Source organism: Puma concolor, chromosome A1 (assembly GCF_028749965.1).
Source record: "Puma concolor isolate L17-30 chromosome A1, mPumCon1.1.hap2, whole genome shotgun sequence".
Taxonomy (NCBI): Eukaryota; Metazoa; Chordata; class Mammalia; order Carnivora; family Felidae; genus Puma; species Puma concolor.
Window position 1 is genome coordinate 149,703,360 of NC_141667.1, and position 24,631 is coordinate 149,727,990.

Below are 24,631 nucleotides of genomic sequence, written 5' to 3' on the forward strand. Positions count from 1 at the left end.
TTGGGGACCGTCCCCGACCCTCTCCCCGCGACCGACCTACTTTAGCCCGTCGTCAACTTCTCGCTGTCTTTACGTTCCAACGCGTTATTTCAGAGCTGAAGCGGACGCTGACTAGAACAGAACGAAAGTCGCACGGGCAGGGTAGCGCACAGGGAATAGCTGCGCTAAGGAACCGTGACGCCCCCGCCGTGGCCCCTGGGAAATGTAGTTTCAGCACTGAAAGCGGCCAGTCGTGGTGTTGATGGGCGAGGCCGTGTCTGCGCAAGCGCGCAATATCACTTTCTGCGCTTGCCGCCGCTTCGCCCTCTGGGAAGTGGAGTCTGGGAAGCCAGAAGGTAGCAGCCCTCTGACTTGCGGGTGTTCGGGTCCGCAGCTTCCCGGGCAACGCGCAAGCGCAGTTCCGAACCGGGCTGCCAACTCCAGCTCATTGTGTTCCGCCTGCGATGTGGCGGTTGCGGTTTCTCGCCACGGGCAGTGGCTTTTCAAAGGGCAATCCGGTGGTGACCAGGCACGGTGGCCAAAGCCGCGTCGGAGAGCGGGCGCGGCTGGGGGCGGGTGGGGGGAGGGAGATGGCGGTGTTCGGGGCCGGGTGGAAAGGGCGGAGGGAAGGCCGAGTAGGTACGGGTCGTAGCCCCTTCTGGAGGACGCCGATCTGGTGCCCTAAACTTACCGGGACGTACGGCTGAGGTTTGATCCTAAGAGGAAAAGGGAGGATGGCCAGGTGTGGGCTCTTGGTTTTAGAGTCCGAGTCTGCAAGTGCATGTACAGGAGGATGCAGTTAGGGCCTCTGCGTGGGTCTCGGAACCGACTCCAGGAAGCCCATTCTACCTGCAGGGGTGGATGTCCCCAGGGTGTTTCGGAGACCTGTCTGCGAACTCTCCGAGGCCGGGGCAGCCGCAGCAGCGGCTCCTTGGGAGCTAGAGGGTGGGTTGTATGAAAGAGATTCCTAGCCGCCTACCCCCCCCCGCCCTTCCCCCCCCACCCCCAGCCACACAAATACACTGCTTCTCGCCCACCTTTGGCTCTTTGTCACCCAGACTGGGTCCCTGAAGGGGAGAGGCCTGAGGTCAGAGAGAAGGACTTGGCCTAAGAAGCCTTGACAATGGAGATCCAGCCTTCTTACCTTGCCTTTTGCGGCAATCCTCCCTCCCAGGGATTAGGCAACCTTCCGGGCAGGAGAGAAACTTCTGTTGAGACCTCTCAGGGCGAAGGCCAGAGGGTGGGTAGAAAGATTGAAATCTGGAGGGTGACGGGTGCTTTCTGCAGGGAACAGCCAATGTATTTAAGATACGGGAGGGAAAATGTGGAGGATTTGATCCAGATGCTGACGGAAGGCGTCGGGGGGGGGGGGGGGTAATGGCTGCATGGGAAGGGATTCCCTTTGCAGCAGAGGCCAGCAGAAGTATCCTCAGAAGGAGAGAATTAGGAGCTAATAGAGACTAAGAATCTACTGCTTCAGGGTAACAGAATTCCTAGGATGTGAATGCTCCCAGCCTCACTCAGGACTGCGGTGTGATCTCTTTTAACCCAGTTTTCCTCATAACAGGTGTGTAGAAATTTCTCGCTTAAGTCCCACTCTGCCAGTCCCTAAAAGGGCTTATCAGAGAAGGAATGGCTGTCAGGCGCCTGCCAACCATGGTCCAGGTGAGTGGGGAGTTGCTCTGGGGTTCCCCCCCTCCCCCGAATTGCCTTAAAAGTTTTTTCCTTTAATTTTTTTTAAATGTTTATTTATTTTTGAGACAGAGAGAGACAGAGCATGAGCAGGGAAGGGGCAGAGAGAGAGGTAGACACAGAATCCCAAGCAGGCTCCAGGCTCTGAGCTGTCAGCACAGAGCCCGACGTGGGACTCAAACTCACAAACTGTGAGATCATGACCTGAGCTGAAGTCGGACGCTCAACCGACTGAGCCACCCAGGCACCCCTTAAAAGTTTTTAATGTAGAGGTTTGAAGAGTATGGGCTTGTTTTTTGTTTGTTGGTTTGTTTTTTTTTTACCCTGACCAGGACCTTTTCTCTTAATCCAGTCTCAGATGGAGGCCTGACCCTGTTGCCCTTTTTTCCCTGGCCCCCATGTTGGGCTCATCCAAATGGGTGAGGGAGCTAAGTCACTTGTTCAAGTTCACATTAATGACACACCCTGTAATCTGTACTCTTTACACTAGCAAGGAAGAGTAGGGGTCAAAATGGTTTGTTGTTTTTTTTTTATGTTTATTTATTTTTTTAGAGAGAGCAAGCCAGGGAGGGGCAGAGAGAGAGGGAGAGAAATCCCAGATAGGCTCCACACTGTCAGTGCAGAGCCAGATGTGGGGCTCAAGCCCACAAACTGTGAAATCATCACGTGAGCCAAAACCAAGAGTCAGACACTTAACCCACTGAGCCACCCAGGCTCCCCGGGGTCCAAAGTGGTTTTAAAGGTAGTACCTAACACAGGAGTTGAGTGAAGAGAGAAATTAGAAGACTTTCTCGGGGAAGGGACTTACTCTTTTCTTTTTTAATGACATACGTTTTTTATGAAGTCATTCAAAAGATACATTTTCAATTTCAGTAAGTTACGAAAACACTTAGAGCAGGGCCAGCCTTCTTAGAACAAGGATATGGACTCTACCACTTTGAAGGAGATAACCTTCATTTGAATGTATAAAATCTGTTGACTTTGGTAAAATCATTCTAATTGCCTCACATGTTTAAGCCTGTCCGGAGCTGGAATCCTTGGCAGAAAACACTGGAAGAGGTGAGCAGCTGGTTGAAGGTGCTGTGTTCAGTCCCGTCATGGCTCACTGGCTGTTCACCCTGCTCCTTCTGGTTTGACCTGTCCCTTAGCACCCCATCTCTGGTACCACTTTTTTCTTGAAGCCTATCTCTGTGGTGCCAATCCACTATGATAATTCCCTTCCCTGACCCTTTCCTCAAATGCATTGTTGGTGTCACACAATTTATTTCGTATTTATAGGCTGCCTTAATTTGGTTGTCATTCAGTAGACCTGTATTAGGAATGTAAAATGTGCTGGGTATTATGTTATTATGACAGTGATGAAAAAGTACACAGTGGTCCCTGACAAGTTGGTTCATGGGTTCAATCCAACAGGTGTGCAAAGCTCTGGGTACAGGTAATGAAAACCGAAGTCAGACTACCTTAAGCAAAAGCAGGCCTGTACTGGAAGGATACTGGGATTTCTCCCAAGTATTTCTCCACATGCAAGGAAACGACTGGACTTATTAGGCTATGGAGGTAGGGTCTACAATAATCAAAAAGTCCTTTCTCTGGGACCCTTGGCTTTCTTCTCAGGGCTTCTGTGTAACTCTTTCTCAGTGCACACCAGCTCTCTTGGCTTCTCAGCCAACAGTTTCTAAGGAAGGCGCTCTTTGTGATCAGAGGGGACAGGGTCACCTTGTCCAGAATGACTGTTTCTATGGGAACCATGTATGTGCCTGGGGGTGAGCAGCTGAAGACAAGCAGGTGTTGGCTAAGCAATGTATAATAGGGGCTGGGTACATGGGCTGTGTTCTAGAAGACATGCCAGGAAGACAAGAGAGATGTGGAAATTGTCCATAGCTGCTCGGAGCGAACAGTCCAGCGGGGGAAGCCGAAAGTAAATGAAAACTCACAATAAAGCAGGACAGTGCTTTGCTGTGCCTGCACCAGTGATAAAGGGGTTGAAGAAGGCCATGCCCAGGAAGTAATGTGGAGGCTGAGCCTGAATAGGATTTGGTCGTGTGGTAGGGGTGGAGGCAGGGCTGGGCAAATTGAGGGAAATGGGAGAAAATGTTCATGTCAAAAGGGACGGCAAGAGGGTGCCTGGGTGGTTCAGTCAGCTGAGTGTCCTGACTTCAGCTCAGGTCATGATCTCACGATTTGTGAGCTTGAGCCCCACATTGGGCTCTGCACCTACAGCTTGGAGCCTGGAGCCTGCTTTGGTTCTCTCTCTCTCTCTCTCTCTCTCTCTCTCTCTCTCTCTCTTCTCCCCCCTCTTTCCCTCTCCTTACCTCCCTCTCCCCCCTCCCTCCTCCCCTGCCCTGCTTGTGCTCTGTCTTTCTCTCTCTCTCTGCCCCTCCCCCCGCTTGTGCGTATACTCTCACTTTCACAAAAATAAACTTTAGAACTTTATTTAAAAAAAAAAAGGGAACAGCAAGTCTGAAGTCTCAGTGCTGAGGAAGCATAGAAGCATATCTTCTTCACAGTACACATTTCTGCAAAGCAGGAAACAAAGTCTGGTAAAAGCCTAGCCCCTAGGAGCCCCTGAGGAAATGCTCATGTTGTCACAGAGCCCCAGCCTGCTCTATGCTAACGGTCCTGCAGACCTCAGCCAGCTCCTGGGGCCTGCCAGGCTCAGCATTTCTCAGAGAGCCATAGGAGGGGTAGCCGCAGGTCACCAGGGATGGGTTTGCTGTTACAGGAATCAGTGACCTTCAAGGACGTGGTCGTGCTCTTCACCCAGGACGAGTGGGCACAGCTGAGCCCCACTCAGAGGGCCCTGTACAGGGATGTGATGCTGGAGAACTACAGCAACCTGGTCTCGCTGGGTAAGCAGGGGCCTCCGAAGGCTTATCTTCACATTTAGAGATCTCTTGCAGACCCTTATAAACTCTTAAACTGGTTCCATCCAGAACACTGGACTGGGAGTGGGCTGATTGAGGATGTTATCTTCAGGGCACTGCATGCCTACCCCTGGTGTCCCAGGTACATGACTGTTTTGTTGGAGTCTAAGTGCAGATGCTTCAAAGGTGACTAGGTTGAATCCTCTCTCCCTTTCAACAGGGAGAAGGACATGGGACCAGATTGTGTTGGGCCCCAGCCATCTTTTCTTCCTCCTGGGAATTCATCTGTCCCCTGGCCTTCCTATTGGGTCACCTTTTCCAGGAAGTCCCCAGGACCAGATCTCCTTGCAATGATATTATCGCTGGTATGAACAGACGTGGTCTCTTTTTCCCCTCAAAAACAGGACTCTTAGGACCCCAACCAGATGTGTTGTCCCAGCTGGGAAAAGGAGAAGAGTGGATGCTGGAGGACACCTCTGCAGGCTTCTGTCTTGGTAAGAACCATGCACGTGGGGGGCTTCAGGAGGAACTCAGCAAATATTCCAGGCCTGTGGACTGAGAAGCAACATCTTTTCCCTTCTTGTTCACCTCAGCATCTTGTTGCCCTGTGGGCGCATGGACCCTCCCATCTGTGAGTTTTCTTCTCTCCCTATTTGGCATAGATCAATAGCCTCCAGTTTGGAAAAAGTGTCCATTGTAATCTGGGCAGCTCCCTGCATGACACACTCACGTGTCCTTTTGTCTCGTTTAGCATCGAATGGTGAAGTCTGCTCACCGACGTTTCTCCAGTGACGGTTACACGCAGCAGGGCATCTTCTGGTCATATGGGCCAGTTAACCACCTGCCTTCTGAGGCAGCTCTTCTAGCTAACCATTGCACACTTCTTCCACTGCCTTCATATCTGTGCACCCATGTGCACATATATTCAACCAGTGTTTAATTATTCTCTGCCTTTTGCCAGCACCACACTGGGTCATAAGCACCATGAGAGTGAAGCCGGGCTTATATCACTCACTTGGCACTTAATAGGTGGCATAGACTTGTAGCCTTTGGATACAGAGAACATGACAATTAAGTGGTTTCTGCTTGTCTTAAGGAGCCCTTTGGGTCTGGTAGCTTAAGAGCAGGAACAGGGGTGCCTCTCCTTGCTCCTGAATATTCTAGAGAGCATATTGCCTTATCCAAGACGTTACGACATTTCACTTTTAGCTAGCATTTTATAGGCTGGAAAATGTTCTTATTTATTTTATTTTTATTATTTTTATTTTTATTTTATTTTTTGGGGGGTGCCTGGGTGGCTCAGGCGGTTAAGCGTCCAACTTCGGCTCAGGTCATGATCTCGCGGTTCGTGAGTTCAGGCCCTGCGTCGGGCTCTGTGCTGACAGCTCAGATCCTGGAGCCTGCTTGGGATTCTGTGTCTCCCTCTTTCTCTGTCCTTCCCCCACTCGCAGTCTGTCTTTCTCTCAAATAAACTTCAGTAATAAAAATAAATTTTTTTAAGTTTATTTTCAGAGAGACAGAGACAGTGCAAGTTGGGGAGGGGCAGAGAGAGAGAGGGAGACAGAATCCCAAGCAGGCTCCGTACTGCCAGTGCAGAGCCTGACACAGGGCTCGATCCCACCAACCATGAGATCATGACCTGAGCTAAAGTTGAGATGCTTAACTGACTGAGCCACCCAAGAGCCCCTGGAAAATATTTTTTTTTAAGCCTTTGTTACTGATTTATCACCCAGCAAAAAAGGCAGGGATTTATAGCCTACACTAAATAACTACACCTGAAATGTCTAGGACCCAGTCTATTATAGAATTTAAATGTCTTAGCTCTAAAACTCAGTTGTCTAAAAAAAAAAAATCTTCTAAGTTACTCCAGTAGCATTCTGAATTTGTATGTTCTGTTATAACCAAGCTAAGGCATTTTTAATATTTCATTCTGTATTGTATAAGCAGTGTTCTAGCAAAATAAAAGGGGGTGGGGAATTAAAAGAAATTCATCCACTGTCCCACCACTCTGGCCTAACAACATCATCCATTCTTTATTCATCGTTACGACTAGTTCTTTATTGTACTTGCTAGGGGTGGGAGGGGATTAGGAATATGAAGGATTTTCATGCCTAGAAGTCAGGTGTGGGTAATGATATGAAAAACCAGGTGGTCATGGGTCAGGCCCTCCCAGGTGCCTTTCCCGACCCTCTGGGTCTAGCACCTTGTGTTTCTGAATTGCCTGGACATCCCAAACCCGGAGCCGATTCATGGGGGATGACCAGTGGCTAGCCAGTCAAACATGGAAAGAAGTGTTATTTTATGTTTCCCAATAAAGTTTTATAGCTGTTCCTCTCATTATCTATTGAAGACATATTTTTACTTTTGAATAGAACCATCTTCTCTTTTGTTCTTTAACCAGAAATTGCTGCTACCAAGAGGTGGTAGTCCTTTCCAAGTATTTATTGCCCTCCTGTGACTCTCTGATTATTATTCTTAAAGTGTTCATTAGATCATTTTTAATTTGGGTTTTTCTTATTTCTGTTTCTGTTGATAATGACTATGACTTCAGAAACCATATGAAACAGTGGTATTAGGTTCATCTCTCATTTTGTAGGAATTGGATCTAGAACTTGTCCATTTCTGCACCAAATTACCGTTGGTTTAGAACAGACACTTTCCAGTTGTAATGCTTCTGATAGATTTTATCCCCTCTGGGCCATGAGCTAGTGGAGGGAGAAGAGAGCTGGCATTTGAGCAGCTGGGACCATCACTGTGCTGGGTGTTTTCTGAGGGAATTTATATGAACGCCCCATTCAGTCCTCACAACCTGTGAGGGAAGTATGATTAACTGCACTTACAGAAAACCAAGCCTCAGTGTGGTTAGTTCATTTGGACAGATTTAATGTTGCCGTCTCCTGGCAAGTCAGGATTGGGGTGAAGCCATCTGGCTCTCAAACTTCTTTTTCCCCCTTCTCCAAAATAGCTTCAGTTACCCGGAAATTGTTTACTCAGTAAGTCTAAATAAAACTACCTGATCCCTTAATTTGGGTAGTGTGTTAATAACTTCCTACAGTTTGTATTTATTAATCTGTTTAGATTTCTTTCTGTTACATCAGTTGTACATTTTTACCAGTTAGTTTTAAACTGTCTTTTTTTTTTTTTAGCCGTGAAGCGTATTTGTTTACAATTGGCCATAGGATTCGTCTATAATTTTAACACTTTATACGATGTTCTCTTGCATGTTTCCAATTTTATCTGCTTTTTTCCCTCTTAAATTTGTTGGAATTTTTTTTTTCAGGGAACCAGCCCTTACTTATTACTCTTACAGGTTGTTATTTTATTTCTACACTTGTTATTATTTCCTTGTTTTACTTAAAATAAACATATTTTGGAGCACCTGGGTGGCTCAGTCAGTTTAGCGTCTGACTCTTGGTTTCAGCTCAGGTCATGATCTTGCAGTTCGTGAGATGGAGCCCCGAGTAGGGCTCTGTGCTGACAGCATGGAGCCTGCTTGGGATTCTCACTCTCCTTCTCTCTCTCTCTCTCTGTCCCTCCCTGCCTCGTTCTCTGTTTCTCTTTCTCAAAATAAATAAACTAAAAAAATAAAATAAAATAATATAAAATAAGCATATTTTGCTTACTGTACATTATATACACAAAAGAGAATATGTGGTATTTTTTAAAGTTTGAAGAAAAAAGAAATGACACCCATATCCCACTGTCCAACTTAAGAAATAAAACGTAGGGGCACATGGGAAGTCCAGTATGCCCCGTGTCACTGCCCCTTCTCCCTTCAATGTCAGAGAGAGCCACTAGCTTGAATTTTCCACCAGCAGCTCCTGCGCTGTTGTTCATGGTTTTACCACATTTATCTGGAGCCCTGAGCAATGTTATTTAGCTTTGCGTGCTTTAAAGTCTGATATATGGGGACACCTGGGTGGCTCGGTTGAGTGTCCGACTTTGGCTCAGGTCATGATCTCGCAGTTCGTGGGTTCGAGCTCCTTGTTGGGCTCTGTGCTGACAGCGTGGAGCCCACTTCAGATCCTCTGTCTCTCTCTGCCCTTCCCCTACTTGTAGCTCTCTCTCAAATTTTTTTTTAATTCAAAAAAATTTTTTTAAGTTTGATATGTGTATTGTACAGTTTCCACAAGTTGGTCTTTTTAAACCCTTATTGAGATGTGTACTTCTGCACTTTGATATTCAATGATGACACCTTAAATTTATCCATTCTGTTACTGGTAGACCTGTGGGTTGTTTCTAGACTTTGCTGTTTGGAATAATGCAGACTGAATGTTCTTATACATGTTTCCTTATATACACGAGCCTTCACTGGGAGTCTTTTTAAGGTGTATGCACAGGTGTAGAAGTAGTGGGCTTAAGGGTACATGCTTCTTCAGCTCTTCGAGACTATTCCAGATTCCTGGTTAAGTTAGTTGTTCCAGATTATACTCACAGTTCAGGCAAATTCTTGTGACTTTACTTTCTTGCCAAAATTTGGAACTGGTAGACTTTTAAAAATTCTCCTAGCCCCATTCCTGCAAACTGGTATCTCCCTGTGGTTTTGATTTCCATTTCCTTGTTTACTCGTGAAATTGGAAGTCTTGGGGCGCCTGGGTGGCGCAGTCGGTTAAGCGTCCGACTTCAGCCAGGTCACGCTCTCGCGGTCCGTGAGTTCGAGCCCCGCGTCAGGCTCTGGGCTGATGGCTCAGAGCCTGGAGCCTGTTTCCGATTCTGTGTCTCCCTCTCTCTCTGCCCCTCCCCCGTTCATGCTCTGTCTCTCTCTGTCCCAAAAATAAATAAACGTTGAAAAAAAATTTAAAAAAAAAAAAAAGAAATTGGAAGTCTTTTCGTGTGTTGATAATTTGTGCTCTGAGACTTACATATTCATATTCTTTGCCCATTTTTCTATTACAGTTCATCTTTTTCTTAGTCATTTGTAAAAAGTCCTATTTATTCAGGAATCAAATAAGTGTGTCACTTTATAGCTTATCTTTTTCTTTGTTAACAGAAGTTCTTAATTAACAAAGTAAAATATATCAGTCTTTTGCCTTAATGGTCTTTTTCTTCATGCTTTTTGTGTTGTGTTTAAATGATCCTTTCTACCCTTAGATCCATTAGGGAAGGACTGGGTTGAATGGAAGCATGAATTTCTAATAATATTCAACTTTCGTCTTTTTTTTTCTTTCTGTTGAAGTCTTGTGAGAGGTTTGCTTTTTAACAGACTTTTTTTTTATGTTTATTTTTGAGAGAGAGAGAGAAAGAGAACAAACAGGGAAGGGGCAGAGAGAGGGGGAGAGATAACCCCAAGCAGGTTCCACACTGTCAGCACAGAGCCCAGTGTGGGGCTTGAACCCCACAAACCGTGAGATCATGACCTGAGCCGAAACAAAGAGTAGGACAGCTAACTGACTGGGCCACTCAGGTGACCCTTTAATAGACTTTTTAATGAATAAATGTTTGACTCTGCTGGTCCTTTCTATTTTATCTTGATCTATTCATTGATTTTTTTTTTTTTTTTTTTTTTTTTGCCCAGTATTTCTATCTTTTGACTTCATTGGAGTTTATTCTGTTCTTTATTTTTAGTAGTAAGTTTTATCACAGTAATGCACGCATTTAATGAAACTATAGTTTTTATTACAAAAAACAGTGACCCCTTTTCCCTATTCTCCCCACTGGATAGGTAGCCACTTTTCTCTTCTTTTAGCCAATTATTTGGTGTAATTGCTTCCAAATAATGACATTTCTGTTATCCCTAACCTAAGAGTTCCCTCTGACCTCTTTGCGGTTAACTCCCCGCCCCCCCCCCCCTCCTGCCCCATCCCTAGGCCCTGGCAACCAGTCATCTGCCTCTGCCGTTCTGAGTTTATCTTCCCAGGATTTCATGCAAATGGGACTCTACAGCATGTTCTCCTCTGTGTCTGACCGTCACTTAGCAAAGAAGCTTCGAGATTCCTCCTTGCTGTTTCAGATGTCAGTAGTTCTTTGCCATCACTGAGTTAGCACTCTGTCGTCTGGAGATAGCACTGATCATTCATCACTGGTGAACATTTGGGTGTTTTCAGGCTTTGGCTAAGGCTGCTGTGAACATTCTGGTACAGAGGTTTATGTAGATGTCTTTTTTTTTTTTAAGTTTATTTATTTATTTTGAGAGAGAGAGAATAGGGGAGGGGCAGAGAAAGAGGGAGACCGAGAGAATCCCAAGCAGGCTCTACACTGTCAGCAAGGAGCTGGATGCAGGGCCCAAACCAAAAACTGCGAGATCATGACCTGAGCCGAAGTTGGACGCTTAACTGACTGAGCCACCCAGATGCCACTGTGTGGATGTCTTTTAGTTCATATGCTCTTGGTGGACATATGTTTTCACTAAGGGACGTGCCTAGAAGCAGGAATCCTGGGTTTATAGAGTTTAAAACCATACTTTGCCGGGGCGCCTGGGTGGCTCAGTCAGTTAAGCATCCAATTCCAGCTCAGGTCATGGTCTCATGGTTCGTGAGTTTGAGCCCTGTGTTGGGCTCTGTGCTGCCAGCTCATAGCCTGGAGCCTGCTTTCGGATTCTGTGTCTCCCTTTCTCTCTGCCCCAACGCCCTCCCCCCCACCCCCCCACCCACCCGCTGCCCCCTGCTAGTGCTCTGTCTCTCTGTCAAGAATAAATAAAACATTAAAAAAAATTTTTTTTAACTATACTTTGTCCTTTTTTAACATAGGACAATGCAGCCAGGTTAATTCAGCCCACCCTGAAGTGACCTGGGCCTTGATGAGAGCAGATTCTGTGTGCTCATATCTTCAGTGGGTCCAGTCTCTCCTCACTCAGTTCATCTTCAGTGTGGTAAAACTTGGGTGCATTTGACTCCTCTCTTGATTAGATGAGTGTTCTCCTATAACACTAAACATTAAGAAGACAAATACTCTCTTATATATAGATGATATGTTATTATTATCACAGTTGAGGAGAGGCTTTAATAGATATCACAATTCAAAGAAAGCCGGCAATTGGTTATTTTTGGTGACCCACAGTATCTTTTTTGAAAACCATCTGCCAGATCCTTTTAAGCAAACATTTTTTGAATACCCAGAAAAATACACAAATTTTAAGTGTAAAATTCAGCACATTTTTGCAGTGTAAATATTGTATAACCAGCACTTCTAAAAGAAATAGAATGTTACCAGCATGTTAGAAATCTCCCATCCCCTCTATTTCTTTCTAAAGATAACTACTACCCTGACCATAGCTTTGTTTGGCCTATTTTTAAAGTTTATATAAGTGGAATCATACAGTATGTGCTCTTCTGTATCTGGCTTCTTTCCTTCAGCAGTATGTTTGCCATTCATCCATGTATAGCAGTGGTTGGTTCATTCTCATTGATGTACAGTATTTCACTGTGTAAACTTACCATTCCTATTTTCTACTGTTGCTAAACATTTGATTTCTAGCCTGGAGCTATTACGAATAGTACTGCTTTGAACATTTCTATAGGTCTTTTAGAGAATATATGTATATATTTCTCTTGGGTATATATAGGTAGGAGTACTATGTTCATGAGTATGAAGGCTTTAGTAGACACTGCCAAGGAGTTTTCCAAAGTGGCTATCCTAATCTGTTCCTCAACCAGCAGTTTTTGAGCGTTCCCAGTATTGCCATTTAAACATTTCTTCTGCCACCCTAGAGGATATATGGAGTACCCAGTTGTATCTCAACTTACGACTGATGAAATTGATCATCTTTGCTATTTTTTTAATGTTTATTTATTTTTGAGAAAGAGAGAGAGAGACAGGTCATGAGCAGGGGAGAGGCAGAGAGAGAGAGGGAGACACCAGAATCTAAAGCAGGCTCCAGGCTTTGAACTGTCAGCACAGAGCCTGACACAGGGATCACACAAACTCACAAACTGTGAGATCATTACCTGAGCCAAAGTCAGATGTTCAACCAACTGAGCCACCCAGATGATCGGGGATCTTCTTTATTTTTAATCTCTTTAATATTCTCTTTTGTAAAGAATAAGTCTTTCCCTTTCTATATAGCTGTCTGATCTTTTCTTAATGATCGATAGGGTTGCATATTTGGGATTTGAGTCGTCAAATGTCATGTATGCAAATATATATACTTCCCACCTTGAATAATAGTGTCATTTGATAAACAAGTTCTAAATTTTTAAGATAGTGCAGTTAATCAGGATATGGGTTTTTGTGGTTTTGTTTTTCTTTTTGTCCCTTGTGGTTAATGCTTTTTGTGTTCTATATAAGACCTTTAAGGCCATGAACATCTTTGTTTTCCTGTAGCAGCTGTATTCTTTCGTCTTTCATACTTAGTTCTGAAGTCAATGTGGAAGATTTATTGTTCGTTTCTCATATGGTATCCAGTTGACCCAGGATGGTTTACTGAAAAGACTATCTTTCTCCCACTGTATTGCAGTATTTCCTTTGTCACACATATGGCGACTACATTGTGCATGAGTCTGATTCTGGGTTCTGTAGTCTCTTGAATTTGTCTATTTGTACATAGGTCTGTTTCTAGACTATTCTGTTTCATTCTTTTTTGTCATATCTTGTGCCAATACAATAATGTCTTAATTACTCTAACATTATGATGAGTCTCACACTTGATGATGTAAGTCCTCCAGCTTTGTTCTTTTGTTTGCTTTCAGAATTTTTGAATTGACTTTTCAATTTCCACAAAATTCCTGCTGAGATTTTAATAAGAATTGGCCTGACTCTGTAGACTAAATGGGAAGAATTGGTAGTATGCCATTCTGTGACTATGTTGTATCCCTGTATTTGTTTAGATTTTCTTTATAATTTCTCTGAAATTTTTTGTTGATTTATGTGTATAGTTCTTGCACATCTTTCACTATATTTATAAGTATTTTTGTGTTTTTGATACAATTACAAATATCTTTTGAAAGTTTTCCAATTAATTGTTGCTGGTATATAGATGGACTATTGGTTTTATATATTGATCTTACGCCCGGCAACTTTACTAAGTTCCCTTATTAATTCTAATAGGTTGTAGATTATTTTGTGTTTTTATATGAACATAATCATATTATCTGAGAGTAATGACATTTTAATTTTTTCTTTTCCGATTTTCTTTTCTCTTTCTTTACCTCGCACTGATTAAGACTTTTAATAGAATGTTAAATAGAAATTGTGATAATAGGCATTTTTTTTTTCATTTCAGTCTCAGGAATGTTTTCAATATTTTATAATTGTGATGTTTGGTGTAGAATTTTTATAGATACTCTTTATCAGATTAAGAAAGTTATGTTCTACTTTACTGAGATTTTACCATGACTAGGTATTGAATTGGGTCAGTTTCAGCCTCTATTGAAATAATGATGTGATTTTTTTTCTCCTTTATTTTGTTAATATGGTGAATAACATTGCGTGATTGAAATGTGAAAACAACGTTGAAATTTCAACTTACTCGTGATCCGTTGTCCTTTTTTATATCATGGTTTTGTATTCCTTTTGCTGATACTAGGTTTAGGAATTTTGCATCTGTGTTGACGGGAAAGAATGGTCTGCGATTTTATATTTTTTAAAAGTTGTTCCCATCTTGGGGCACCTAGATGGCTCAGTGGGTCAAACATCCGGCTCTAGATCTTGCCTCAGGTAATGATCTCATGGTTCATGAGATCAAGCTCCGCCCTGCACAGGACTCCGTTCTGACAGCACCAGAGCCTGCTTGGGATTCTCTCTCTCCTTCTTTCTCTCTCTGCCTCTCCCTGCTGCTTGTGTGCGTGTGTTTGCTCTTTCTCTCTCTCTCTCTCTCTCTCTCTCTGTCTCAAAATTAAGTAAATAAATAAATAAAGTTTTAAATTGTTCTCATCAGGTTGTGCTAACTTATTAAAACCAATGAGATATGTTCATTCTTTTCATTTCTCTGTAAGAGCTTGTGTAAGATTGGTGTTATTTCTTTCTTAAATGTTTAGACAAATTCACTAGTGAAGCTATCTCTGGCAGTTTCTTTGTGAGAAAGTTTTAAATTGAAGATTCCATTTATTTGATATAGGACCATTCAAATTTTCTGGTTTTTGGTTTGGTTTTGTTTGGGGTTTTTTTTGTTTGTTTGTTGTTGGTTTTTTGTTTTTTTTTGTTGTTTTTTTTGGTCAGTTTTGGTACATTTTACCTTTCTAGGAATTTGACCCTTTTATCTAAATGGCCAAACTCATTAGCATAAACTTTCCTCATTATGTCATTGTCATATAAGTCTCCATGGAATCTGTCCTGATGTCACCTTTATCATTATTGATATTACTAATATGTGCCTTCTCTCTGTTCTTGATTAGTCTTTTTTTTTTTTTAAGTTTATTTATTAGAGAGAGAGAGATAGCATACACGCATATGAGCTGGGGAGGGACAGAGAGGGAGAGAGAATCCTAAGTAGGCCCTGCACTGTCAGCCTGATGTGGGGGCTCAATCTCAAGAACCATGAGATCATGACCTAAGCTGAAATCAAGAATTGGACACTTAACCAGCTGAGCCACCCAGATGCCCCTGTTCTGATTAGTCTTGATGGAAGTCTTTAGAAATGTATTGCTTAATTTAGAAATATCTGTGGATTATTTAAGTACCTTTTTGGTGTTTTGGTATTCATTGCCAGCTTAATTTCATGGAGTTCAGAGAACGTATTCTGAGTGACCTCAGTCCTGTGAAATGTGTCCATACTGCTTTACAGCCCAGTATATAGTCAGCTTGAGTAAATGTTCTGTATTCACTAATAATTATATTCTGTCATTGTTGGGTATACTGTTATCAGGTATATTAATTAAATCAGATTTGTTTTTTGGATTGTTGAGATCATTCCTATTCTTTTTTTTTTTTTTTTTTTTTTTCAACTTTTATTTATTTTTTTTGGGACAGAGAGAGACAGAGCATGAACGGGGGAGGGGCAGAGAGAGAGGGAGACACAGAATCAGAAACAGGCTCCAGGCTCTGAGCCATCAGCCCAGAGCCCGACGCGGGGCTCGAACTCACAGACCGCGAGATCGTGACCTGGCTGAAGTCGGACGCTTAACCGACTGCGCCACCCAGGCGCCCCTAGATCATTCCTATTCTTAAAGGTTTGATTTCTGAATTTTTGAAAGTGGTGTGTGAACATATCTTACTAGGATTGTTAAGATTTCTGTTTTTGCTTTTCATTTTCTCAATTTCTACTTTATACATTTTGAAGTTATGTGCAAATGTAGATTTATTTACATGTTCCTGGAGAACTGTCCCTTTTGTCAGTATGAAATATCTGAAAGTCTCTTGCTAATATTGCAAAGTTTGTCTGAGTATACATGTACTACCGTTCTTGTGGTTAGTGCTTACATGATAAATCCTTTTCATTCTTTTCTATATTTTTCTGTCTATATTTTTGGTATTTCTCTTCTAATAGGCATTTAGCTGGATTTTTTTCAATCTAGTCTCACAATCCTAGTTTTTCAATAGAGTATGTAAACCAGTTACTAATATGTATGAGATTGGATATCTGTTATCCTATTGTTTTCTGTTTTACTCACCTGCTTTAAATTATCTTTTCCATTTTGCTTTCTCTTGAATTAACTTTTTATTATTTGATTTTCATCCTGTATTAGCTTGTTAATATATTTTTTTTTAGCTACTAGACTTTATTGGTAAGTCTAATTAGTAAAACCAGCTTATTGTTATACAAAATAACTTTTTACTTTTAATAATTCCCAGACCATGCTAGTACCTTAAAATATTAACTCTGTTTTCTTTCACCTTTTGTGTTATTTTTGCTATGTATATCATTGCATATATATTTTCAACCTCTCAAGACATAATTATTGTGTGCGATAATACTTCTATGTATTCACGTACTTTTTCTTTCTTTCTTTTTTTTAAATTTTTTAATGTTTATTTATCTTTGAGAGAGAGACAGAGTGCAAGTGGGGGAGTGGCAGAGAAGGAGACATAGGCTTCAGGCTCAGAGCTGTCAGCACAGAGCCCGACACAGGGCTCAAACCCATGAACTGTGAGAGCACGATCTGAGCCGAAGTCCTATGTTTAACCAACTGAGCCACCTAGGTGCCCCCGTGTATTTACTTTTTCTATTGCTTTTCATTCCTGCTTACATTTCCATGTTTCCACCTGGGATTTTCTTATGCCTAGAACACTCTTGTTACTGTTGTTGTTTTCTTTAAATATGGGTCTGCTGGTGACACATCTCTGTTTTTATTTATATGGAAGTATCCATTTCATATTCACTGTGCTTTTTTTATTAAAAAAATTTTTTTTTTAACGTTTATTATTGAGAGACAGACAGAGCACGAGCAGGAGAGGGACGGAGAGAAAGGGAGACTCAGAATCTGAAGCAGGCTCCAGGCTCTGAGCTGTCAGCAAAGAGCCGGACGCAGTGCTTGAACTCAAAAACCGTGAGACCACAACCTGAGCTGAAGTCAGACACTTAACTGACTGAGCCACCCAGGCACCCCTCATATTCACTTCTTAGGGATATTTTCTTTCTCTTGAATTCTGTTTGGCAGTTATGTTCTTTCAACACTTCTGATGTTATTTCATTGTCTCCTGGCTTCATTGTTTTTGTTGAAAAGACACCTGTCTTATTTTTTTTCTCCTTTAGAAGTAATGTATTTTTTTCTCTCTCTCTTAAGCAACTATCAAGATAAACTTAGTGGTTTTCAGTAGTTTTACTGTGCTGTGCTTAGGTAGATTTTCTTTGTATTTATCCTGCTTGGAATCCAGAGTGCTTCTCACATTCATTTTTTAGCCCCTTTTTTTTTTTCAAACAGTATTTTTGCCCTTTTCCTTCCCCTATTCCAGAACTTGTTACACATATGTTCAGTCTCTTCATCATGCCTTCTATGCTTCTTTTTAATTTTTTTCTGCAAGTTTTATCATAGATATTTTCTGCTTATGTATTTTTCCAGGGCACTATTGCTCCCTTCTGCTATGTTCAATATATACTGTTAAATCTATCCGTTCAGTTCTTAATTTCAATTACTTATATTCTTCAGTTCTAGAACTTGCATTTGATTCATTGGTTCCAATCTGCTATTGAAATTCTTATTCTTGTCTGTTTTGTTGAACATATTAATCACACATGTCTTAAAATCCATGTCTGGTAACTTGGTATCTGAGTTCTATGGGTCTTTGTCTATTATCTGTTTTTTCTCTTGACTTAATTTCTTAGTATTCCTGGTACATTTGGATTGAATCCCTGATACTGTATTTGAAGGACTGAAGAGGCTCTGGGTAATGTTCTGTTCCTCCAGAGAAGATTTGCCTTTTTCTCTGGTGGATAGCTACTGTGCAAGGGAACCACCTTAATCCAAGCAGGAACATATTACCTGGAGATTGGGTTGCAGTGTTTCTAAAGCTCTGCTTATCTCTTGTTTGCCCTTGCAGCCCTCCAGGAGTGCCAACTGAGAATTTCACATGTATGACCAACCCCTTCCTTGGAAGATCCTGATCTCAGTTTTTGGCTCCATAGTATATATATTTTTTAATGTTTATTTATTTATTTTTGAGAGAGAGTGTGGCCAGGGGAGGGGCAGAGAGAGAGGGAAAGACAGAATCCAAAGCAGGCTCCACACTGCCAGTGCAGAGCGCAGTGTGGGGCTTGAACTCACCAACCGTGAGATCATGACCTGAGCCAAAGTCAGACACTTCACTGACTACTGGCTCCATAGTATCTTAAGACTAGAAAATTTTGAACTTCTCTATAAGGAAAAAAACCCCAGTAATTATTGGGATTACCTCTCTATTTCCTTTCTCTTCCAAATATTAGACTATCAGGTTGGCCTTAAGTGACATCTGATGCCTTTAGACAGAGTTTTTGTTTTTCAGTTAAGATTTTCCAGTTGTTTTCTGCAGGAATGTCTCCCACAGGCCACTCTATCAGGTCTGAAAGTGAAAGTCACCCCTTAAAACCTTAAGATTTGGCAGTCCTGGTGTTTAACTGACCATTCTTTGTTTTGAGCAACGATGTATTATTCTGAGCTCACCAGGACTATAGCTTTAAAATGCACCTGATTAACTTTCTTTTCCAGATAAGTAAAGGAATTTGTTTTGTTTTGTTTCATTGATTATAGCTCTTTGTAGATTTTCTGGAATGTTTAGAAAGAAAAAAGTGATGAGGGAGGCTTGTTCTTGATAGATTTCCCAAGAATGTACATCATTAATGTATAGTGTCTAGTTCTTATCATTTCATTTCTTAGCACAGAGTCTTAAATAGACTTAACAAAACAGGCAGATATTTACAAATACATAGGAAAATTGGTGTGCAGTCCAGAACACTGCTCGTTAATACAGGTATACCTCGTTCTATTGTGCTGTGCAGATATGCATTTTTTACAAACTGAAGGTTTGTGGCAATCTTGCATCGAGCAAATCTATCAGTGCCATTTTCCAACAGCATATACTCACTTCATATCACTGTGTCACGTTTTGGTGATTCTTGCAATAAAATTTGAAAACTTCTGGAAAGGATTCACTATTCTAGATACCATTAAGAACATTCATGGTTTATGGGCAGAGGTCAAAATATCAACAATTAGTAGAGGAGTTTGGAAGAAGTTGATTCCAACCCTGGTGGATGACTCTGAGAGATTCAAGACTTCAGCAGAGGAAGTAACCACAGATGTGGTAGAAATAGCCAGAGAATTGGCATTAGAAGTGGAACCTGAAGATGTGAGTGAATTGCTACAATCTCATGATAAAACTTGTACGGATGAGGAGCTGCTTCTTATGGATGAGCACAGAAAGGGGTTTCTTGAGATGGAATCTACATCCTGACGAGGATGCTGTGAAGGTTGTTGACATGACAACACAGGATTTAGAATGTGACATAAAATTAGTTAATAGAGCAGTGGCAGAGTTTGAGAGGATTGGCTCCCAAGTTCGAAAGAAGTTCTGTGGGCAAAATCCTGTCAAACAGCATCTCCTACTACAGAGAACTTGCTCCTAAGAGGGAAGAGTCCTTCAAAGCAGCAGACTTCATTGTTATCTTATCTTCAGAAATTGCCACAGCCACCCCAGCCTTTGACAATCATCGTTCGCAGCCATCATTTTTTTCTAAGTTTATTTATTTATTTTGAGAGAGCATGAGTGCACGTGCAAGCATGGGGGAGGGGCAGAGAGAGGGAGGGAGAGAAAGTCCCAAGCAGGCTCTGCGCTGTCAGCGCGGACCCCAACACAGGGCTTGATCTCATAAAATGTGAGATCATGACCTGAGCCAAAGTCAAGAGTCAGACGCTTAACTGACTGAGCCACCGAGGCGCCCCAGCAGCCATTATCATTGAGGCAAGACCCTCCACCAGCAGAATGATTTCGCTGAAAGCTCAGATGCTGGTTAGCATTTTTTAAGCAAGAAAGTGCTTTCTAATTATGGCATATATAGTGTTTTTCTGGACATAATGCTACACCACTTCATAGACTGTAGTATAGTGTAAACGTAGCTTTTATATGCACTGGGAAGCCAAAAAATTCATTTGACTCACTTCATTGCAATATTTGCTTCCCTGCAGCAGTCTGGAAGCGAGCCTGCAGTATCTCTGAGGTATGCCTGTATCATGAAACCAATGTGCAGAATTTGTCTGTGGGGAGAGGATCACACATGGGGCCATGGCTCATATCCCAGTAGTGGAGTCCATTTCTAGTGACTGTATTCTCATTTCCCAGGAGTCAGGGCCTCACCCTCCAGCACATGCCTGGTTTCTCCTGGTAGATTTGCTGCTTTGTTCCTAATTTCCTGCCCTCACATATACAACTTCATGGTACATTTTCCTCATATAGGTGTTACATATAGGTTTGAAACTTTGTGTCCTCACTAGCAGGAGGAGGTCCTTCGTAGATGAGTGTTTTACACATCCATTTTATTAGCTATCTGAATGCTAAGATAAAACATTAAAATGTTGCTTTTAGTAGTTATGGGAGTCAGATTACTTTACCAAGTGTTGACCTCCAGTTTCCCTGGTTTCTTAAGGTCACATCTGGGTTATTTTAAAGCCCATACCACTGAAATAGATAAGGTACATTTTTTCTTATCTGTTAGCAGAGTGTGGTCTGTATAGGTTTTTTTTGAGGCATAGAAAGTCAAGTAACTTCTCTGTAATCTGAGTATTGTACTCAGGACCCCAACCCAGGCCTGTGACTTCTCAATCTAAGCTTGCAAGCTATCCTGCTTCATACATTCATTACACATTAAATCAACCCCTTCCTGCCACATCCTGTTTACCTCTTTTTCCTTTTTTTTTTTTTTTAATATTTATTTTGAGAGCAAGGGAAGGAGAGTGAACTTGTGTGAACAGGGGAGGGGCAGAGAGAGAGAATCCCAACCAGGCTCCACACTGTCAGCGCAGAGCCTGACATGAGGCTCAATCTCACAGACCACGAAATCATGACCTGAGCTGAAACTGAGAGTCAAACCCTTAACTGACTAAACCACTCAGGTGCCCGTCCCCTTTCCTTTCTTATCTTCACTTCAAGAAGCCTTCAAAACTGCAGCCTCTTTGTTAGCATTATAAATCTTCTCATCTTACCCCAACTAGGTGTTTTACCAGGATAAAACAGATTTTTTTATGTTTGATGTCTTTCAGACTGGATGACTATGCCTGTGAGTAAGAAATCTACTCCCAAGGCAGATATTCCTGGAGAAGACTTGGATCGGTGGATGGTAAAGGAAAGATTTACTAGAGACAGTCACTGGAAATATGATGGCCTGCTGGAATGGCAGCATGGAGGCCAGGTGGCTGTCACTCACCAGAAAACCCCTTCTGTGCTCAGTGACCAGGGAGGTGATGAGCCTGGGAAGCACTGCACCGAGAGCTCATCTTTTGTTCCAAGTCAGGGATTGCAATCTAGCAAAAAAGTCTTTGAGTGTAGAGAGTGTGGAAAAGTCTTCACTAAGAGTTCGACCCTTAATAAACATCAGAAAGTTCATACTGAAAAACTTAATGCAAACCGGAAAACTGTTATTAAAGAGAAACGATATGAATGTAGAGAATGTGGGAAAGCCTTTCACCAGAGTACACACCTTATCCATCACCAAAGAATTCACACTGGCGAGAAACCATACGAATGTAAGGAATGTGGCAAGGCCTTCTCGGTGAGCTCCTCGCTTACTTATCATCAGAAAATTCACACCGGAGAGAAACCTTTTGAATGCAACTTATGTGGAAAAGCTTTTATCCGAAACATACACCTTGCACACCATCACAGAATACACACTGGAGAGAAACCTTTTAAATGTAACATATGTGACAAAGCCTTTGTATGCAGGGCACATCTTACCAAACACCAGAATATTCACAGTGGAGAGAAACCCTATAAATGTAACGAGTGTGGGAAAGCCTTCAACCAGAGTACAAGTTTTCTTCAGCATCAAAGAATTCACACTGGAGAGAAGCCCTTTGAATGTAATGAATGTGGAAAGGCCTTCAGGGTGAACTCTTCCCTTACTGAGCATCAGAGAATTCATACTGGAGAGAAACCTTATAAGTGTAGTGAATGTGGGAAAGCTTTCAGGGATAATTCATCCTTTGCTCGACATCGGAAAATTCATACCGGAGAGAAACCTTACAGGTGTGGTTTGTGCGAGAAAGCCTTCAGGGACCAATCCGCCCTAGCCCAACATCAGAGAATTCATACTGGGGAAAAACCATACACATGTAATATATGTGAGAAAGCCTTCAGTGACCATTCGGCCCTTACTCAACATAAGAGAATCCACACTAGAGAAAAACCTTACAAATGTAAAATCTGTGGGAAAGCCTTTATTCGAAGCACACACCTTACTCAACATCAGAGGATTCACACGGGAGAGAAGCCCTATAAATGTAATAAATGTGGGAAAGCTTTCAACCAGACTGCAAACCTCATTCAGCATCAGAGACATCATATTGGAGAAAAGTGATATGACTATAGTTTATATAGCAGAGCTTTGAGACTGAATATGTTAATTATTGAATGTACGAGAATCCATTCCAGGAAATAGCCATGAAAGCTTGCCCGAAGATGGTCTTTTTATTCACATTATTGTGGGTTTGAGAATTTAAGAATGGCATGCACTCCTAGTTCAGAACTGCCTCTGTTAAATAGCAGTAGTGTTTTACTGAATTACTGAATTGTCAAATATAACCAAAATGAAGCTTCATTAGCAACACAGAAATTAGTTTATCAAATTTACACTTTGACTATTAAGAGACACTATAAAATGGTAAAAAAATTTTAGGTCGAGAAGCAAAGGAACCAAAGTAAGAAGATGGCCTCTAAGCATTTCACAATACTCAGTTCTCTTATGTAAGAGGGTTTCTACTGTTAATGGAACCCTTTTATTCTCACCAACCCTGAAGAAACCCAGTGTAAGAAAAGTGCAGTCACCCATGCATTGGGTCAGGAGTTACTCAAATTGTTTCCCACCTTCTGCTTCAAACCACCTTTTGTCAGATCTCTCTGACTTACGTGTCCACTGGCCGCTTAACTGTATTCTCCTTCCAGTACAACTCTGAATGGTGTGTCCCTCTTGATTTGCACCTCTTAAGTGGTGACATCATGTCATTTATTGTCACCCCACTTGCCCTTGGAGAATATGGTGATCTGGCCCCGTACGCAGTCCACAATTCTGGATATTGCACCCAGGCCCGGCTTTCAGAACTTGGGACCCCTGGGATGCAGAGGTTGATCAAACTTCTTGAGTTACCCAGTTCCTCTGGGCCTCAGCATGACTCTGACACTGGGATGGTATCTAAAGCAGGGACTGAGTGTATGGAGACATTACCTTCAATTTGTTCCACACTGTAGTTACCCCACACACAGCAGTCAGAGACAATGCTCCACTTGAGGTGACAATCCAATTACCTCGTGGTGGTCTAGGTCATCTCCCCTTCTGTGACTTGCCATTTCTTGACATGCAACCGACACAAGAAGTCAGAGCCCCAAAGCCAGTTCTCAAAAGGTTGACCCACTGTTCCCCCTTGGCTGGCAGTCCTCTGTGTCCACTGCATTAGAGTATCCTGGCCCCTGCCCTTCTATCCAGTTTTCTGAAGGTATTGACTTGTGTTCACAAGAAAAACATCTTTGAATTTCTGCTTTTGCATTTGAAAGTGGGCATTTCCTCTCCATCTGGGTGTCCCACTGTTTAAAGACTGTCCTGTCCTGACAATGGTGAGCTACATGTGGAGTAATTCCACGGGTCAAGAAGTGGTCAACAGCATTATGGCAGTTTCTGGCAGAGTATTGTCCATACCCAAAAGTTTTAGTGATACTTCGGTCCTGCAGGTACAGTTCCTTTACCTTTAGTGCTATCAGAAATCAGAGATAAAGTAACATGTGTGCCTTCAGGCACACAGCTTCTATTAGCACTGTCCCCTTCCCCACCACGAAGAATGTGGAGCCCACGTGACTGCAGACTGGAACATACCACATCATGAAGATGGAAGGGCAAGTCAGCCCTTCTGGGAAGCAGAGCAGCAGGTTCTTGATCTGTGGGGGTGCTCTCCATCAAGTCAGGCAGCCCACTGGCCCCACAAAGGCTGCACCTCGACTCCCAAGTTACAGAAGAGGATAGTCTATATCCTGGTGGAATCAGTGGTCTCCCAAGTTGAAAACAGACCCGGAAGCTTCTAGCGGCTTTAAAGCCTAAGTTCTCTAAATTCAGCTTCTGTTGAATGAAGGCCACTAGTGTGGGCAAGTGATCAGTAACTCATACTTTCTCCCCCATTAGGCTGCAGGTGAAGCAGCATTTCAGGAGGTTGCTTGGAGCTATTTGTACCCTGGGCCACACATGTTTGTCTACAGCCTCACAGGGCTAGCAATCCCAAATTCCACAATAAACTTGGAAAACTGTACTCAAATGCCACAGATCCCTGCCTTTAGTACTGTCCACATGGCCTACCTGGTCTTAATGATCATCCTCTTAATCCTGGTGGAACATTGTCCAGCTGGGCCTTTTGTTCATTTCGTGTGTTCTTTTTTTTTTTTTAATTTTTTTTTTTCAACATTTATTTATTTTTGGGACAGAGAGAGACAGAGCATGAACGGGGGAGGGGCAGAGAGAGAGGGAGACACAGAATCGGAAACAGGTTCCAGGCTCTGAGCCATCAGCCCAGAGCCTGACGCGGGGCTCGAGCTCACGGACCGCGAGATCGTGACCT

General features: G+C 42.5%; 1 protein-coding gene across 1 annotated transcript; it reads left to right on the forward strand.

The window, feature by feature from the left end:
• Positions 1–360: 360 nt before the first annotated feature.
• Positions 361–24,325, forward strand: ZNF454 (zinc finger protein 454). The gene is made up of 5 exons (XM_086706056.1): positions 361–508; positions 1,547–1,644; positions 4,394–4,520; positions 4,940–5,029; positions 21,077–24,325. The coding sequence occupies exons 2-5, from the start codon at positions 1,612–1,614 to the stop codon at positions 22,390–22,392; spliced, it is 1,566 nt and encodes a 521-aa protein (XP_086562182.1). The 5' UTR covers positions 361–508; positions 1,547–1,611; the 3' UTR covers positions 22,393–24,325.
• Positions 24,326–24,631: the final 306 nt, after the last annotated feature.

Bases quoted from the DNA above. Each gene is read 5' to 3' on its own strand.
- ZNF454 (XM_086706056.1), top strand. From the start codon at position 1,612: ATGGCTGTCAGGCGCCTGCCAACCATGGTCCAG. The intron at 1,645-4,393 runs GTGAGTGGGGAG...TTGCTGTTACAG, and splicing joins GCCTGCCAACCATGGTCCAG to GAATCAGTGACCTTCAAGGA. The intron at 5,030-21,076 runs GTAAGAACCATG...GATGTCTTTCAG, and splicing joins CTCTGCAGGCTTCTGTCTTG to ACTGGATGACTATGCCTGTG.